The 16,738-nt window shown below is 42.6% G+C and overlaps 1 protein-coding gene and 1 long non-coding RNA gene across 3 annotated transcripts; both read right to left on the bottom strand.

Annotated features, from left to right (window-relative positions):
• Positions 1-470: 470 nt before the first annotated feature.
• On the bottom strand, positions 471-3,416 carry LOC119287357. The gene is made up of 7 exons (XR_005140819.1): positions 3,214-3,416; positions 2,952-3,040; positions 2,066-2,173; positions 1,713-1,971; positions 1,258-1,486; positions 1,008-1,155; positions 471-905 (listed from the first exon to the last, which is right to left on the bottom strand). It is a non-coding gene; the product is annotated as an uncharacterized LOC119287357 (long non-coding RNA).
• A 282-nt stretch (positions 3,417-3,698) lies between these two features.
• On the bottom strand, positions 3,699-7,992 carry LOC119287356 (26S proteasome non-ATPase regulatory subunit 12 homolog A-like). 2 transcript variants are annotated; one of them, XM_037566897.1, is made up of 11 exons: positions 7,861-7,992; positions 7,511-7,705; positions 6,263-6,370; positions 6,078-6,182; positions 5,885-5,941; positions 5,601-5,797; positions 4,938-5,037; positions 4,742-4,854; positions 4,502-4,655; positions 4,338-4,415; positions 3,699-4,217 (listed from the first exon to the last, which is right to left on the bottom strand). In XM_037566897.1, the coding sequence occupies exons 1-11, from the start codon at positions 7,861-7,863 to the stop codon at positions 3,999-4,001; spliced, it is 1,329 nt and encodes a 442-aa protein (XP_037422794.1). In that variant the 5' UTR covers positions 7,864-7,992; the 3' UTR covers positions 3,699-3,998. The 2 variants fall into 2 exon arrangements, with proteins under 2 accessions (XP_037422794.1, XP_037422793.1); XM_037566896.1 differs by lacking the exon at positions 7,861-7,992 and having other exon boundaries at positions 7,511-7,711.
• Positions 7,993-16,738: the final 8,746 nt, after the last annotated feature.

The raw sequence follows: 16,738 nt of genomic DNA, 5'->3' as shown, positions 1-16,738 counted from the left end.
ACTGTAGCACTCCGCGCTCCCAAGAAAGAACTCAATACAAACCACAAAGCAGGAGTAGGGTTTTACGCATCCGTGCGGCCCGAACCTGGGTAAACTGCTCGCGTGCTTCGCCTCGATCCGCTCTTTGCACGACCTCCGCCCCCGCCGAATCAAAAGGGACTCGGCCCGCCGGTCCCATAGGTGTTCGTGGATCAGTACCCCGACAGTTTGACATTACATATGTCTAAAATTATAACTTTTCCAAGAACCATTGGCGGTAATATATATTGTTAACATCCATATTTTAAGCAACACATGAATTCAAAAATTAATTTAACTGACAAAAAGTCCATTTTCACACCTTGAACTTTACGTGAGTCCAATTTTTGTCCTAAACCCTCCAAAATAAACATTGGACTCTGAAACCATTCCCTTGGACTATCGATTAATTTGAAAGCAGTTTTTGTAAAATGCAGGAATGCTAATGGGAATTCAAGTTACAAAGTGGCATACAGGGTATGCATTAAGCACAATAGCTTAGTCCTAGAGACAAGGTTCTATTTTCAATGTAAACGAGAATTTAGAAGATGTTATAGCATTTTCCACTTTCTAGGTACAAGTATATAAATGTAATGTTTTGTACTCTCTAGGGTAGGAAAAGGAGACTAATACATCATATCTAACAGAATACCCTGATGCTATGATACATTGGCTCCAAGTGATGTTACCTCATTGCTAATATACCAATCCATACTTTCCAACCCTTGAAGCATATCAATAATTTTCTTCATTGTAGGTCTTTTGGTACGCTCAGGATTCACGCAAATTAGACCTATCTGAATGCATCTTATTATTTGTTGGCAATCCATTTCAAGTGATGTATACCCTGGTTCTTTTTGCAGTGCATTTGTCCATTTTTGAAGTTCCTGTGAAATCAGAACACAAATATGGAATTTACTATACAGTGGTAACACGTGACATGGTCTTTAGGAAAGTGGGCCTCAAAAGTTTATACAGATGTGCCTTACACACTCGATGAATTCCGTGGAAGATTTTCTAATATCATATGGGTAGTCCCTGTGTCCCGTTATTACCTCCATGATAATTACACCCAAACCAAATATGTCTGACATAGGTGTGATTATACCTCATAGGTATTCCGGCGGCATATAACCTCTGCATTAACATGAATGGGTGAATGTAAAGCGTTAGGGGAAGGAGAAAACATATTTCATTGATTACTTAAAGCAATGGATTATGAAGAGGTGGTTCACTTACAATGTTCCAATAGTAATTGCGGTGTGAATAGTTTGTTTTTGATCAAACAGTCTTGACAGACCAAAGTCTGTAATTTTGGGTATCATATCTTCATCAAGCAATACATTCGCAGGTTTTAGATCCAAGTGAATAATGGGACCATCAGATTGCTCGTGGAGGTACTGTAGCCCATAGGAAATCCCCTCGATTATTTTGAGGCGTGTGGGCCAATCAAGTCCAGAAGATGCATCTGCATTTGTACGTAAAACATGAGAATTTCATAGATGATGTCTTAAAATATAAAATCAGTTATTATTTGTGTGCTCTATATATAGAAAAAATCAAGATTTACATTATATACTCTCTTTCCTTTTGTTCATATGAACACAGTTTTCAGGAACTATGATTAAACCACAAAAATTGCAAGCTGAAAGAGAGATGAAAAATAAAGAAAGAAGAACTATTAAATGCCATACCTGAAATGTACTTATCAAGACTTCCCTTAGGCAAATACTCCAAACAAAGCAAACATTCAGTGTACCAAACAAAAAAGAACTTTCCTTCATGAAGTTTACGCAAATGTTGTGTTTCATAGCAGTAGCCTAGTAGTCACACTATATTTGGGTGCTTTAGTTTCATAAGAAGATTAACCTCATTCTCAAATTGCTCATGTGAGCTTGACACTGACTGCACAATCTTCTTCACTGCGACCATTTTCCCGTTTTCTAGCACCCCCTGCTTAAAGACTCTTATTAATGCTATATGTATTTTTTGATCAATTATATGTTTTAAACTTAAAAAAACAAAAACATATATGCTTTAACATTACCTTATATACCACACCATAACCACCTCTACCAAGTATTCTCCCATTGCAGAAGTTGTTAGTAATGTCTTTCAAATGTTGTAATGGCATATGGTTGAGTGTGGGTTTTGTCTGCATAAAGAAGTTCTTGGGTTAACAAGGGATTGCGCGTATACAATTTCAATAGCACTTTTGGATTAATTTCAAGATTTTTATAAGACAAAAAAATCAAATTTATTCTGGAACTATTAGACGAAACTATGAATTAATATGTAGACTTTTGGAAAATAGAAACAAAGGCAGATCGCAATGAACTTCCTTCCTTTTCAATGTTGTGCTACAATGTAATTATTTTAGAGTACCAACATATTAATTTCATCATTGTAGTGCAAAGATCCCAAATTTGTTGGGATAAAGATCCCAAAATATAATTTATACTCTACTTCGAAACCTATTGCAAATCATCCATAAGTATTAACTCTAGGCAAGTAAGCCCATCAGATATTATAACAAGGTTGTTCCTACAAAAGAAAAAAAAAAGAGAGGATGAAAAAACTAGAATGGTGGTTTCTAGTTGTTGGGAACATCTCAGATGTATGCTGAAACTTCAAAGCAATAACCATAGACAAAATAACTTGTGAATAGGAACAAATGCAACAGGCTTTACCCTAGCGCAAGAGAAGAAAACTCCATGTGGCAATGGAATGTTTATAAGTTTCCCTCTGGGTTCCCATTAAAAGATCCCCCATGCGGAGCATGCAGACAAAGTTGCTATGCGGTTATGTTCTAAGAAGCACTCCTAATTTTAAAACACCCGAGCACAACAAAAGCTTATGCGAAGCCTTTAAGAATTGAAAGCATAGAGTACAGCACATAACATATTCTTCCTACAATTAAACAGATTTCTTACGGTTCAAGCGTCCAATATATCCGCCTCTGGAATGTAGGTTTTTTTTCTACATGACCAGAGTAGCAATTCAGTGCACGTACATTATCAACCTGAAATTTCCAGTGTCAAAAGAGGAAAGCATATTAGTTATCCAGCTCACCTGATTCAGCCATAACAACAATGATCCCAACTGTTTATTGGCTTTCCCAGATGTTCGCGGCCAAAACATATATGATTAACACTTCAACTCTTATTAATAGACAAGATAAACATTGAACAGAACCTCAAGGTACTCATGGGCTTCATAATCGCTCTTCCCATCCATCCTTTTCTGCCACTGATACCCGTCACTCCGGTAGAAGCGATGTACCTTACGGTCCAAAAGAAACCAAGAACCACCTGTAATTTCAGAACCAACTAGGTGAATCACACCCAACAGGGCTAGAAAAGGTACGTGGTAGCTTGAATCGGATATCTCGCAAGCAAAAAAAGGCTGATTTTATTACTTGGTGGCTTCTGGGTCTTGTATTGGATTGGGAACCGCTCATAGTTCTGCAATATCTCAAGAACCTTCACGGTTGCAAACAAAGAAAACAGGAAACGATTGGACGCATTTTGAGTCTTCTATCAGCCCGGTCTTTCCTCCAGCAATGCAATGACGATGCAAGCAAAAGGCCAAATGGTTACGGGCTTACAGCTCCCAGCCGTGTAAACTTTACATGAACAGAGCAAGTAAAAATTTGCAAATGCTCGGTACAAATCGATACCAATCAAAACAGAACAAGCGTGTCTCCCAGCAAATCATACAGAAACTGGGTCTAAGCTCCGGAAGAGCGGATACCAAAGAATAGAAATAATATTCAGAAAAATACAGCAAATAGTATTCGTCATTCCCTGTGGTTACAGTATTTCCAGACCGGTTCGCACACAAGTTCCCAAAGCAAACAGGCGACGCCCACTTGAGCAGAGAGAATAGTTTTACCCATACAGTGAAAGTGAATTCAGATCCACAGAAAGTCTACTACGCACACAACCTAAACAAGGCCATTCAGTTCAAAATGGTTCACTTCAGGCTTTCAACACCGCCTTGTGGATCATCGTCTCCTTGTGTATTTGGTGGCAGCTCTTCTCCACCAGGTCCAGGAGCTTCTCCAGGTTCGACGCCCACGAGTTGAGCACCCCGTTGCTGTCCTGGGCCGTCCGGAAGGACACGATCCCCATCGGTCTGTCGATCTTGGCAATCAGAGCCTTTGAGTTCACCATGTCCGAGATATGCTTCTCCGCCTCCTGTAAAAGGACAATTTGGAACAAGTTATTTGATACTGCATACACCATATATACCTATATCAACAGAGGATTGATGAAAACAAGGTAGTGCAGTGCTAGCTTAAAGTAGGAAATACAGACCTGCAGGCTCAAGCAAAGAAGATCCGCCAGCCTCTTCAGGGTAATCCTCGAATAGTACTTTGAAACAACCAAGATATTCTGGACAGACCATGAACCGAAGCTCAATTGACAAGCACAAAGAAATAACTGAATAAAACATATAGTGAATGCCAAGAAAGCAATACATGTTCAATGATCCTCAGCTTCAAATCCTCCGCAGCTTTTGTGCCTAAAGCTCCTCCAAGGAGATTCTTCTCGTTCTCGTATTCATCCTTGAAGAATTCCCACAACTTTGTCCACTGGATCACCTCCATAGTAACAACTTGCTTCAGTAGTAATCTGTTTCCACACAAACAAGTGAGCATTAGGCAAGGCCTGTATGGTGTAAATCAGAATTCCTAAACCTAAAAGGCATGCAATGGTACCTGAAATTTGGGATCTCAGAAAGGTTTTTATCCTCTAGTGTAGCATTGAGAAGGCTTGACTGCATTGGATCATGAGGTGCCAGCACCAAGAACCAACAGATCTTCCTAAGAATCTACAAATGGAATCAGGCAGTCAGATAAATTTAGGTATGCACAAGGCAAACGTGCAATCGCAAAGAGGTGAGTGAGAGATTACCGGTGTCCACTTTGCTGGATCCTCTTTTATTGATGGAATTTCATAGATCGACTTGTAGCAACGGCAGATTTCCAGGTAATCATTGTTATGTGAGTAATAGCTGAAAAGAGAAAGACAGTGAGAAATCACGATTGACAACTAAATATGTAAAATACTCAACAGAATGACAAATTCAACTATCAAACAGTTCAAATTGGGAATTTATTTTCCCCTATCAAGCAGTTCAAATAGGGAATCACAATAATAGGTTGACTTTACAACTGTAGCCCCTAAATTGGAAATCGTTGCAATCTACAGGTAGGCATTCAAGCAGTATCCATGACATGACCATGCAAATAGAACACATACATGTAGAATACCTAACAGGAAAAGGCAGAATTTTGAACAAGCTTTCTAATGATAAACAGATCACAGGTTGCAGTAATGACAGACAAAATGTCAGTTGAAGAATTGAAGTATATGAAAAAATATTAAATATGTTGTCTTGATTGTCCAGGCATATATTAACATTATGTTCCGTAATTACTGTTACTATCTGTCAAGTAAACTAAAAATTATGATATTTACTTTATCTAATAAAAAAGTTGCAATAACTTGATACATATTACAAGAAAAGATATTTGAACTTATCATGGTTAAGTCACACTAAGAAGAACTGCATACCGAATCATCAGTTCATAGTAGATGCGCTTCAGTTCTAAGAGTGAAGGTACATCTGCAGGGGCTTCCTGAACCATATTATCGCCTTCCTTTGGCTTCTTTTTGTCCTTTGATGTATCCGCATCAAAGACCCTAGGGCTAATCTTCCTGGATAAAATTTGTGCGCGCACATAATCTTGACGATCCAGGCATAGCCGAACCTGCAGCCATGATATAGAAAGGTTTTTTAAGAATGCAATCTTCTCTGTGACCCTTCAAAGTTCTATTATTGCCAATTGCCAACTTACCTGCTCCAGAATGAATGCAAGTTTCTCTGTCTTTGCCATCGAGCCAAATGTTTCAACCTGAGGGTCAAATTTTTAGTTGTTAGTTGAGAAAAAAAGTTAAAGGTTGCCAGATAAGAGCACCAGCAAAACAAGCACATCATGATTATAGTGGATGAACAGCTTATCAAGAATTCTAATTAGCGGGCTAACTTACAGCAACTTCCTGCATGATTTCAGCAGCTTCATCAATCTTTCCCTGCTCCTCTTTAATTTTTGCAAGTCTTTTGATCAATCTAGCTCTCTCTATCTCCACATATATCTACAGTGCATGCTCAAGAATGAGTTTCTGAGAGCCAAGTATTACAGAAGTAAACAATAAAAAGTAGCCATTCTTCTCACTTTTCCAGCAGCGACACTGCTCAATGTTTTGATAAGCTCAATACGTGTCTCCACGTCTGGTGTCACGTCAATGTACTCCATCGCTTTCTGAACAACAGCAGTAATAGCCTGCATATAATAAAGAACAAGAAGGTGAGATATGTGCGTAACTCAAACCCAAAAGCAAATGGCAACATCAATTGCAGACATAGCCAAGAGTGCTTAACTGCTAATGGCATATTGTCCAATCCGTCAATAAATAAGATGAAAGATGAACATTAAGCAGAAGATACATGGTCTAACAAAAGGTCTTACTGTTTTGGAGAGAGAGAGAGAGAGAGAGAGAGAACACTGTAGGAAAACAGTTATTTAGTGAATCAAACCATGCAATCACTTAACATTCTGATTTAGTGCTTTGTGATAAAGTATTCGTCCGAAGTAATTTTGTGCAAGTATCAGAACAAGGCAGTGAAATGATAATTACTAAACCTGCTGTCGTGGTTAGAGTGTATGCAAGTGACTTCACAAAAAAAAATTGCACACATGGGCATAAAAACAGCTATAAGAACAAACAGATCCTGCAAGTAAACATTAACATCAATGTTGTTCAACAAAGTCTACACCTACAGTATAAATACAGTAACTATAAACACGGAGTAAAAGAAAAATAATAATTAGGGTGCATGACTAATCTTGCTGCCTTGACTGTTGAACTACTTCATACATGTGCTATAAATAAACAAAGAAAACAGAATAGTTGGCGCTGAAACAGCCCACTAGAAACAGAAGAAATCAGTTAGTAACTCATGAGTCCCATTAAGACATATAGTTTTACATCAACACTGCAAGGAGTGGTGTTACTAGGCAATATGGCATGTCTTACTCAAGAGCCTTTACTGATGCAGCAAACATCGCATTACATAAAGGCATCAAACTGAACAAAACATACTGAGACCTACTTCCTTCACGCATATCACCACTAACAAATTTCTACTACATAAATCCCAGTTTCTCACAATAAACAAACTATCTAGCTAAAGGTTCAAAAAAAAAACTATCTAGCTTCTCCGAACAGCCAATTCCTATCACATAAAGAACTAATCGAAGACCCTAATCCAGCCAATTCTCTGGGAAGCTTCTCTGAGCATAATTCCACCACATAAATCTAGGGTTAAGTATCCAAATCGTAGCTACAGGCTCAAGTTCGACACAATCGAGACGAAGCAGAGAAGGGGGGAGGAGGGGCGGGGTGTGGCGAGCGAGCTGTACCTGTTTGAGCTGGCCCCTCCGCTTGGAGAGGACGACGATCTGGTCGTTGAGCGTCTTCCAGGCGGCGTCCTTGAAGCAGAGCTCGACGATGTCGACGGCGGCCTTCCGGGTGCCGGCCACATCCCCGGCGAGGCGGCACTGCTTCTCCGTGTTCAGGAGCGACTCGATCGCCGCGTCGAGGCCGCTGCTGCCCTCCTGCATCACCACAAATCACCGTCGTCACAAGGACAGCAACAAGCAGATCAGATCGGAAACCCTAGGCCGGTGGGGATGGAACCCCGGGAAGCTCGGCGGCCGGGTGGGGGGACGGGGAGGGGCGGAGGCGGGCGGGAGGGAGAGGGGGAGCTCACCATGGTCGGGATCTCGCGAGGAGGCGGCACCGGCGGCGGGGGTGGGCGGAGGAGGAGAGGGGACGGCGGCCGATTTGGGTTTGCTTGCGGGAGAGGTCTCGCGCTGGGTGGGGGATGGAGCGTGGGGAGAGAGTATAGTGGTGCTGCTGAGCCGGGTCGGGCTCGGGCCGGGCGTCTTGGATGGCGAGGTCTGGACGGCCCAGATCCGGTGTCTGGTCGGTCTCTCGTCTTCGGGCCAGTTCTCTTCGCAGGTTAAAAAATAAGCCGCCTCTTTTCTAGTTTTTCTGTAAACCGCTTCTTTTATTTATTGAGGCTTCTAACCTAATTATAGAATAACTAATTTAAAAGTCTCAACAAATTTTAAAGACGGCTTATTTTTTAAGTTAGGAAGAGGCAGCTTATCTTTTAAAGCCGTCCAAAAGAACTGGCCCTTCGTCTACATGCCGCTACGCAGGCTCGGCCGGAACCTCCGGTTTAGCACGGTATGCGCTAGCGAACCAGCCAACACCCAACGCGCACCCCTCACCCTCCCACCACGCACCCTTTTGTTTTTTTTCTTTCGTCTTTAAAATAAGTCGGGATTAAAAAAAACAATTTTCAAAAAACATAAAATGTCTGTGAATTCAAAATATATTGATGGTTTCAAAACAAATGTTTGGAAAATTATAAAATATTCGTGATTTTAAAAAAAATTGTGAATTTTAAAAACCAATCAGGAAATAAAAAATGTTCATGATTTGAATAAATGACCGCATATTCAAAAATGTTCTTAAATTTGAAAAATTATTATGGATACAGAAAATATCATGGGTTTAGAAAAAATCATGGATTTTATTAAATCATGCATTTTGATAAAATACTCATCCAAATAAAAATGAAAAAAAAAACAGAAACCCGAAGAGAAAAACGCAAAAAATAGGTCTGGGAAGGTTACTTTCCCAAAACCAGAAAGGAGCTACTTGGGCCGCCCCAGCAGCGGCGAAGAGGGGGGGGGTACGCATTTGGTCATCATCGACCGACCTACGTGCTAAATAGGATCGAGGCCTCGTGGCTATTGACTTAGATCCCTACATATTAAAAAACTGTGGAGATGTCTGCACAATGCCATTCCTTGTTTTATTGTTCTTGAACAACTACACATCGAAAACAATTCACAATGACGGGTCTGAGCGGTGGGAACGAAGGGCATTAGTCATGCTTTGTTTAAATGTTTATGAGCGAAGGCAATCTCGAAGTCGCTCAAACTTAAGCAACTTGTTTCTGGCGCTGCGCTTGTGGGCGGATCAGGAGCGGGGGTGATTGAGTTTTGGAAATGTTAACGCCCACACGTGTGGGCGTTTGCACATCGCCCACATGTCTCCATCACCACTCATTTTGCCACGTATGAATAAATGATATTAGCAGAATTTTTTTTAGTTTTTGGCTTAAAAATGTTGTATCTCCTAAATAAAAAAGCGAACTAAAAATCCGTTTTCACCATTAAATTCGTCTCGACGAGATCTGCAAAACTAGACCCCATGTTGATATGTTTCGACGAAATTTTTTTTTTTGCCAGAAGTTGCCACGATGTTTACACTGCAGTTGCCATAGAGCTTAAACTAAAGTTGCCATGTGGCAATTTTAGTTTGTAGATCATGGCAATTTTAGTATTTTGATGATGGCAACTCCAGTACTTTGACCATGAAAATTATTTTTTGTATGAACCATGGCAATTTTACGTGCACGTATCATGGCAATTTTAGTTTATGGTTCATGGCAAGTCTAGTTTCTTAATTCCCCGTTTTATAAATGTCAAAATTTACATTTAAATGTAGAAGAAAATAGCTGAAACATATCATGGCAACTTCAGTGTAAATATCATGGCAATTCATATGCAATAGACATGGCAACTTTTAATCCAAAAAAAATTTCATCAAAACATATCAATATGGGATCTAGTTTCGAAGATCTCATCGCGATGGATTTAATGGTGAAAATGGATTTTCAATCGGATTTTTCGTTTAAGAGATAAAACATTTTAAAAACTGAAAATCCAAAAAAATTCCTACATGCATGCATGCGATGACTTGGCAATCTGTTTACATTAGAGACGTGTGGTGCGTCTCCCTTCCTGCCACACGTGTGGCAGTTAGCGCGCCCCCAATTTCTGCTATGTGATTAATCGTTCGAACACCTCTATATGGATCCGACTAACTGTCAGAGTTGATGGCAACTACATGTTGATATATATGGTGGGAGCGCATGCAGCAGTTGGTCCAAGGCAAAATTGTGCGATCTTCAAAACATATTGCGCCAATAATTCACATGTTGCCTCTCAACTTTGTCCGTGCAGCGGGCAAAGCTACGACTTCTTAGAGACTAAATATATGGGCTAGAGCTTTAGTTGGTCAGTAGGTACGGAATGTTGATGCATATTTCTCCGATGAAGATAGAAGATTACTTGGGGTCTTGCGGAGCAAATGCCAGAGAGCATCGCAGAGGTTTTATTAGAGCTTTTACAACGCGTCTAGAGCATGTGGCAGATGTTGCTTTTGCTGAAGCCGCTGCATTTTACATGAATGTCTGATTATTTCCAAAGTGTTAAATAGGAACCACAGTCACCATGGCAGAGGACACATCCATTGCAAAGGCATAATATTGAATCATTGCTTTGTCGAAGGATTGCGTCGAAGAAGAGGCAAGAGCACTAAAGGATAAAACATGAAAGACATTGGTCAAAACCACCATCACTGTCATCCATCTCTGAAGTATAGAGCAAAGCGAGGAAATCACCACAAACATTGGTCAAAACCAACTCAAAACCACTGCCATTGTCATCGCTGAAGTAGATCAAAGAGGACCATAATCAACAAGATCAAGAGCATTAGTCGGGCAAGATTGCCCTAAGTTGTCGAGTGAGATGATTAGTTTTCCTACTAGTGCCACTGGTCGTCAGCTTAGGTCGCTTTAGGTTACCAGAGAAGAGAATTATGACACAAGACATCGAGAGTGATCTTTGGAATATTTTCTCGTGGCACTAGTAGAAAACAGGGCTTTGGTTCGGGCCTGGCCAGCCCATTAGTCCCGGTTCTGCACGAACCGGGACCCATGGGGGGCATTTGTCCCGGTTCGTGAGCCTAGGGGGGCGGCGGGGGCCTTGTAGGCATTGGTCCCGGTTCGTCTAGACCCATTTGTCCCGGTTCTAGGCACGAACCGGGACCAATGGGCCTCGCTCCTGGCCCACAGCCATTGGTCCCGGTTCGTAACTCGAACAGGGACAGAAGGGGGAGCTTTAGTCCCGGTTCCAACCACGAACCGGGACAAATAAGTTACCTATATATACCCCATCGCCGCAGTAGAGCACTCCACAGTGCTCTGTTTTTTCTGGCCGGCGATGGGACACTAGTAGAAAACAGGGCTATGGTCCAGGCCGGCTCAGCCCATTAGTCCCGGTTTAGTGTAGAACCGGGACCAATGTGGGCATTGGTCCCGGTTCGTGAGCCCAGGGGGCCGGCCGGGCCACGTGGGCCATTGGTCCCGGTTCGTCTGGACCTTTTGGTCCCGGTTGGTGGGACGAACCGGGACCAATGGGCCTCGCTCCTGGCCCACCACCATTGGTCCCGGTTGGTGGCTTGAACCGGGACCAAAGGCTCCCCTTTAGTCCCGGTTCATGCCACCAACCGGGACCAATGAGGTGCCTATATATACCCTCTCGCGCAAGAGCAGAGCACAGTGCTCTGTTTTTTCTGGCCGAGGGGGAGAGGGCTTTGTGGTGCTCTAGCTCACCTCCTATGCACATGAGGTGTTCGATGGAATGCCCGAGCCACACTACTTAAGCTTTCTCCTCTCGAAGCTCGACCTCCAAGCTCCATTTTCCTCGAGATTTGTACACTTCTATTAATTTGGACACTTAATTATATATAATGCACGCAGATGAACCGGCAATGGATGTACGGTGACAAACACACCCGCGAGTACATTAAGGGCGTGCATGAATTTCTCGATGCGGCTGAGGCAAACAAGCAGAATGGTTTTATGTGTTGTCCATGCACTGAATGTGGGAATACGAGGTCTTACTCTAACCGGAAAATCCTTCACTCCCACCTGCTTTACAAGGGTTTCATGCCACACTATAATGTTTGGACGAGGCACGGAGAAATAGGGGTTATGATGGAAGACGGCGAAGAAGAAGAGTACGATGACAACTATGTGCCCCCTGAATACGGTGATGCTGCAACGGGGGGAGCTGGTGAAGATCAAGAGGAACTAGACGATGTGCCCAATGATGCTGCCACAGGTGAAGCTGCTGAAGATCAAGAGGAACCAGACGATGTGCCCGATGATGATGATCTCTGCCGGGTCATTGTCGATGCAAGGACGCAATGCATTAGTCAAAAGGAGAAGCTGAAGTTTGATCGCATGTTAGAGGATCACAAAAAGGGTTATACCCCAATTGCAAAGATGGCAACACAAAGCTCGGTACCGTACTGGAATTGCTGCAGTGGAAGGCAGAGAATGCTGTGGCTGACAAAGGATTTGAGAAGCTACTGAAAATATTGAAGAAGAAGCTTCCAAAGGATAACGAATTGCCCGACAGTACATACGCAGCAAAGAAGGTCGTATGCCCTCTAGGATTGGAGGTGGAGAAGATACATGCATGCCCTAATGACTGCATCCTCTACCGCGGTGCATACAAGGATCTGAACGCATGCCCGGTATGCGGTGCGTTGCGGTATAAGATCAGACGCGATGACCCTGGTGATGTTGACGGCGAGCCCCTCAGGAAGAGGGTTCCTGCGAAGGTGATGTGGTATGCTCCTATAATACCACAGTTGAAATGTCTGTTCAGAAATGAAGAGCATGCCAAGTTGATGCGATGGCACAGTGAGAACCGAAAGAAAGATGGGAAGTTGAGAGCACCCGCTGACGGGTCGCAGTGGAGAAAAATCGAGAGAAAGTACTGGGATGAGTTTGCAAAGGACCCAAGGAATGTATGGTTTGCTTTAAGCGCGGATGGCATTAATCCTTTCGGGGAGCAGAGCAGCAATCACAGCACCTGGCCCGTGACTCTATGTATGTATAACCTTCCTCCTTGGATGTGCATGAAGCGAAAGTTCATTATGATGCCAGTTCTCATCCAAGGCCCTAAGCAACCTGGCAACGAAATTGATGTGTACCTAAGGCCATTAGTTGAAGAACTTTTACAGCTGTGGAATGGAAACGGTGTACGTACGTGGGATGAGCACAGACAGGAGGAATTTAACCTTAAGGCATTGTTGTTCGTGACCATCAATGATTGGCCCGCTCTCAGTAACCTTTCAGGACAGACAAACAAAGGATACCACGCATGCACGCACTGTTTAGATGACACTGAAAGTATATACCTGGACAAATGCAGGAAGAATGTGTACCTGGGCCATCGTCGATTTCTTCCGACCAACCATCAATGTCGAAAGAAAGGCAAGCATTTCAAAGGCGAGGCAGATCACCGGAAGAAGCCCGCCATGCGCACCGGTGATCACGTGCTTGCTATGGTCAATGATTTACACTACATAATCTTTGGAAAGGGTCCCGGTGGACTAGCTGTTCCAAATGACGCTGAGGGACACGCACCCATGTGGAAGAAGAAATCTATATTTTGGGACCTACCCTACTGGAAAGACCTAGAGGTCCGCTCCTCAATCGACGTGATGCACGTGACGAAGAACCTTTGCGTGAACCTGCTAGGCTTCTTGGGCGTGTATGGGAAGACAAAAGATACACCTGAGGCACGAGAGGACCTGCAACGTTTGCACGAAAAAGACGGCTTGCCTCCGAAGCAGTATAAAGGTCCTGCCAGCTACGCTCTTACGAAAGAAGAGAAAGAAATCTTCTTTGAATGCCTACTCAGTATGAAGGTCACGACTGGCTTCTCGTCGAATATAAAGGGAATAATAAATATGCCAGAGAAAAAGTTTCAGAACCTAAAGTCTCATGACTGCCACGTGATTATGACGCAACTGCTTCCGGTTGCATTGAGGGGGCTTCTACCGGAAAACGTCCGATTAGCCATTGTGAAGCTATGTGCATTCCTCAATGCAATCTCTCAGAAGGTGATCGATCCAGAAATCGTACCAAGGCTAAGGAGTGATGTGGCGCAATGTCTTGTCAGTTTCGAGCTGGTGTTCCCACCATCCTTCTTCAATATCATGACGCACGTCCTAGTTCATCTAGTCGACGAGATTGTCATCCTGGGGCCCGTATTTCTACACAATATGTTCCCCTTTGAGAGGTTCATGGGAGTCCTAAAGAAATATGTCCGTAACCGCGCTAGGCCAGAAGGAAGCATCTCCATGGGCCATCAAACAGAGGATGTTATCGGGTTTTGTGTTGACTTCATTCCTGGCCTTAACAAGATAGGTCTCCCTAAATCGCGGTATGAGGGGAGACTGACTGGAAAAGGCACTCTTGGAAGAGACTCAATAATATGCAGGGACGGATATTCTTGGTCTCAAGCACACTACACAGTTCTACAGAACTCTACCTTGGTGACCCCGTATGTCGATGAACACAAGAACAGTCTGCGCTCGAAACACCCGGAGCAGTGCGACGACTGGATTACATGTGAACACATCAGGACTTTCAGCAGTTGGTTGGAAACACGTCTCAGAGGTGACAACACTGTTTGTGATGAGTTGTACTTGTTGTCTAGGGAACCATCTTTGACTGTATTGACTTACAAAGGATACGAGATAAATGGGAATACATTTTACACGATCGCCCAAGATCAAAAGAGCACCAACCAAAATAGCGGTGTCCGCTTTGATGCAGCAACCGAGAGCGGAAAGGACACATATTATGGTTACATAGTGGACATATGGGAACTTGACTACGGACTTGATTTTAAGGTCCCTTTGTTTAAGTGCAAATGGGTCAATCTGTTAGGCGACGGGGGACAGGTAGACCCACAGTACGGAATGACAACAGTGGATCTGAAAAATCTTGGGTACACTGACGAACCATTCGTCCTAGCCAATGATGTGGCACAGGTTATCTATATGAAGGACATGTCTACCAAACCGAGAAAAAGAAAAGATAAGGAAGCGAATACATCATACGATGAGCCAAAGCGCCACATAGTTCTTTCAGGAAAAAGGGACATCCTGGGAGTGGACGGCAAGACAGACATGTCTGAAGATTATGAAAAGTTTCATGAAATTCCTCCCTTCAATGTCAAGGCTGACCCAAGCATCCTGATAAACAATGAAGATTATCCATGGTTACGGCGCAATAAGCAAATGACACAAGCGAAGAAAAAGTGAAGACTTTCTCCCGCAACTATTATGATGATACCATGCCAAATTTGTAACAGACGAACATGCTACCATTGTCCGTTTTGTACATGCACATGCTATGTGGGTGAAATTATGATACCATCCCAACTTTCAACTTTTTCAGAGTTCATTTGAAATGCTTTCATGTCTTATGGTTTGAAACTTTGATACTTCGAAAGTGATTGTCCATTTTGTACACGAAGTGCATCAAGTTTTTGTCGTAACCCTCTCTACTTTTTGGAACATGCTATGTGGGTGAAATGATGATACCATGCCAACTTTCAACCTTTTCAGAGTTCATTTTGAAATGCTTTCCAATTTCAGAGTCATTTAGCTCAAAGAATGAATTAATAGCAAACAGAATGAACTACAAAACTTTTATGAAAATAAAAACAATCAATTAAAATATTATGTTATGATCAACTAAAATAAAACTATAATATTCTTCAATAGCAAAAAGAATTTTTATAGTATTTAATTTTTGTGACCTAAAATCAAACTATAAGTATTTAATTGTAAGTATAAATAAAAAATAAATAGCAAAGAAGAAAAAAAATTCTATTTTTATAGTAAAGTTATTCATAAACTAGTGATTCACACAAATTTTTAAAAATTCAAATTTAAACTATTCAAAATTTAAAACTAATGGCACTAACAGAAAGTTTATAATTTTTGTGACCTAAAATCAAAAAGAAATCACTAAAAAACTATAAGTATTTAGTTGTAAGTATAAATAAAAAATAAATAGAAAAAAAATTCTATTTTTCTAGTAAAGTTATTCATAAACTAGTGATTCACACAAATTTTTAAAAATTCAAATTTAAACTATTCAAAATTTAGAACTAATGGCACTAACAGAAAGTTTATAATTTTTGTGACCTAAAAGGAAAAAGAAATCACTAAAAAACTGTAAGTATTTAGTTGTAAGTAGAAATAAAAAAATAAAAAACCAAAAAAATGTAGAAATAAAAAAGAAAAAACCAAAAAAAATGCCTCCTACTGGGCCTCACGGCCTGAATACGACTAGAAACCCTACATGGGCCAGGATTCAGGCCCGCAGAAGGCCCAATAGGCCCACAGGCAGTAGCAAGTTTAGGCCCGAAAGCCTGCATTAGAGAGGAGCTCGAATGGGGAGGCACACCCGCGCTTATAAACCAGTGCCGGCGCCCTTCAGCTAGCGATGTGGGACTAAACTTTTGGGCGCGGGGCAGCAAAGGCCATTGGTCCCGGTTGGTGGCACCAACCGGGACTAAAGGCGGGCATTGGTCCCGGTTGGTGGCACCAACCGGGACCAAAGGGGGGCATTGGTCACGGTCCGTGCCACGAACCGGGACCATTGCTCTGGCTATATAAGCCAACACTTGCGAAATTTTGGCCAACCGCTCCCATTCGCCCCGACGCCCCCAGTCCCTTCGTCGTCGTCGTCGCCGCCCCCCGCTCCCCGTCGCTGCTTGCGCCGTCGTTGGCCTCCTCCTCGTCGCTGCGTGCGCCGTCGCTGCTTGCGCCGTCGCCGGCCTCCTCCTCGTCGCTGCATGCGCCATCTCCGGCCCCGGCCCGCGCGCCCCGGCCCACGCGCCCCCGTCATC

The sequence above is a fragment of the Triticum dicoccoides genome, chromosome 4A (genome assembly GCF_002162155.2).
Source record: "Triticum dicoccoides isolate Atlit2015 ecotype Zavitan chromosome 4A, WEW_v2.0, whole genome shotgun sequence".
Taxonomy (NCBI): Eukaryota; Viridiplantae; Streptophyta; class Magnoliopsida; order Poales; family Poaceae; genus Triticum; species Triticum dicoccoides.
The sequence above is the reverse complement of the archived record's forward strand: the minus strand, read 5'-3'. Positions and strand labels throughout refer to the sequence as shown.

Coding starts and splice junctions, on each gene's coding strand:
- LOC119287356 (XM_037566896.1), bottom strand. CDS start 7,711: ATGCAGGAGGGCAGCAGCGGCCTCGACGCGGCGATCGAGTCGCTCCTG. Junction 6,183..6,262: donor GCAGTGTCGCTGCTGGAAAA/GTGAGAAGAATG, acceptor CATGCACTGTAG/ATATATGTGGAGATAGAGAG. Junction 4,656..4,741: donor TCTGAGATCCCAAATTTCAG/GTACCATTGCAT, acceptor GTGTGGAAACAG/ATTACTACTGAAGCAAGTTG.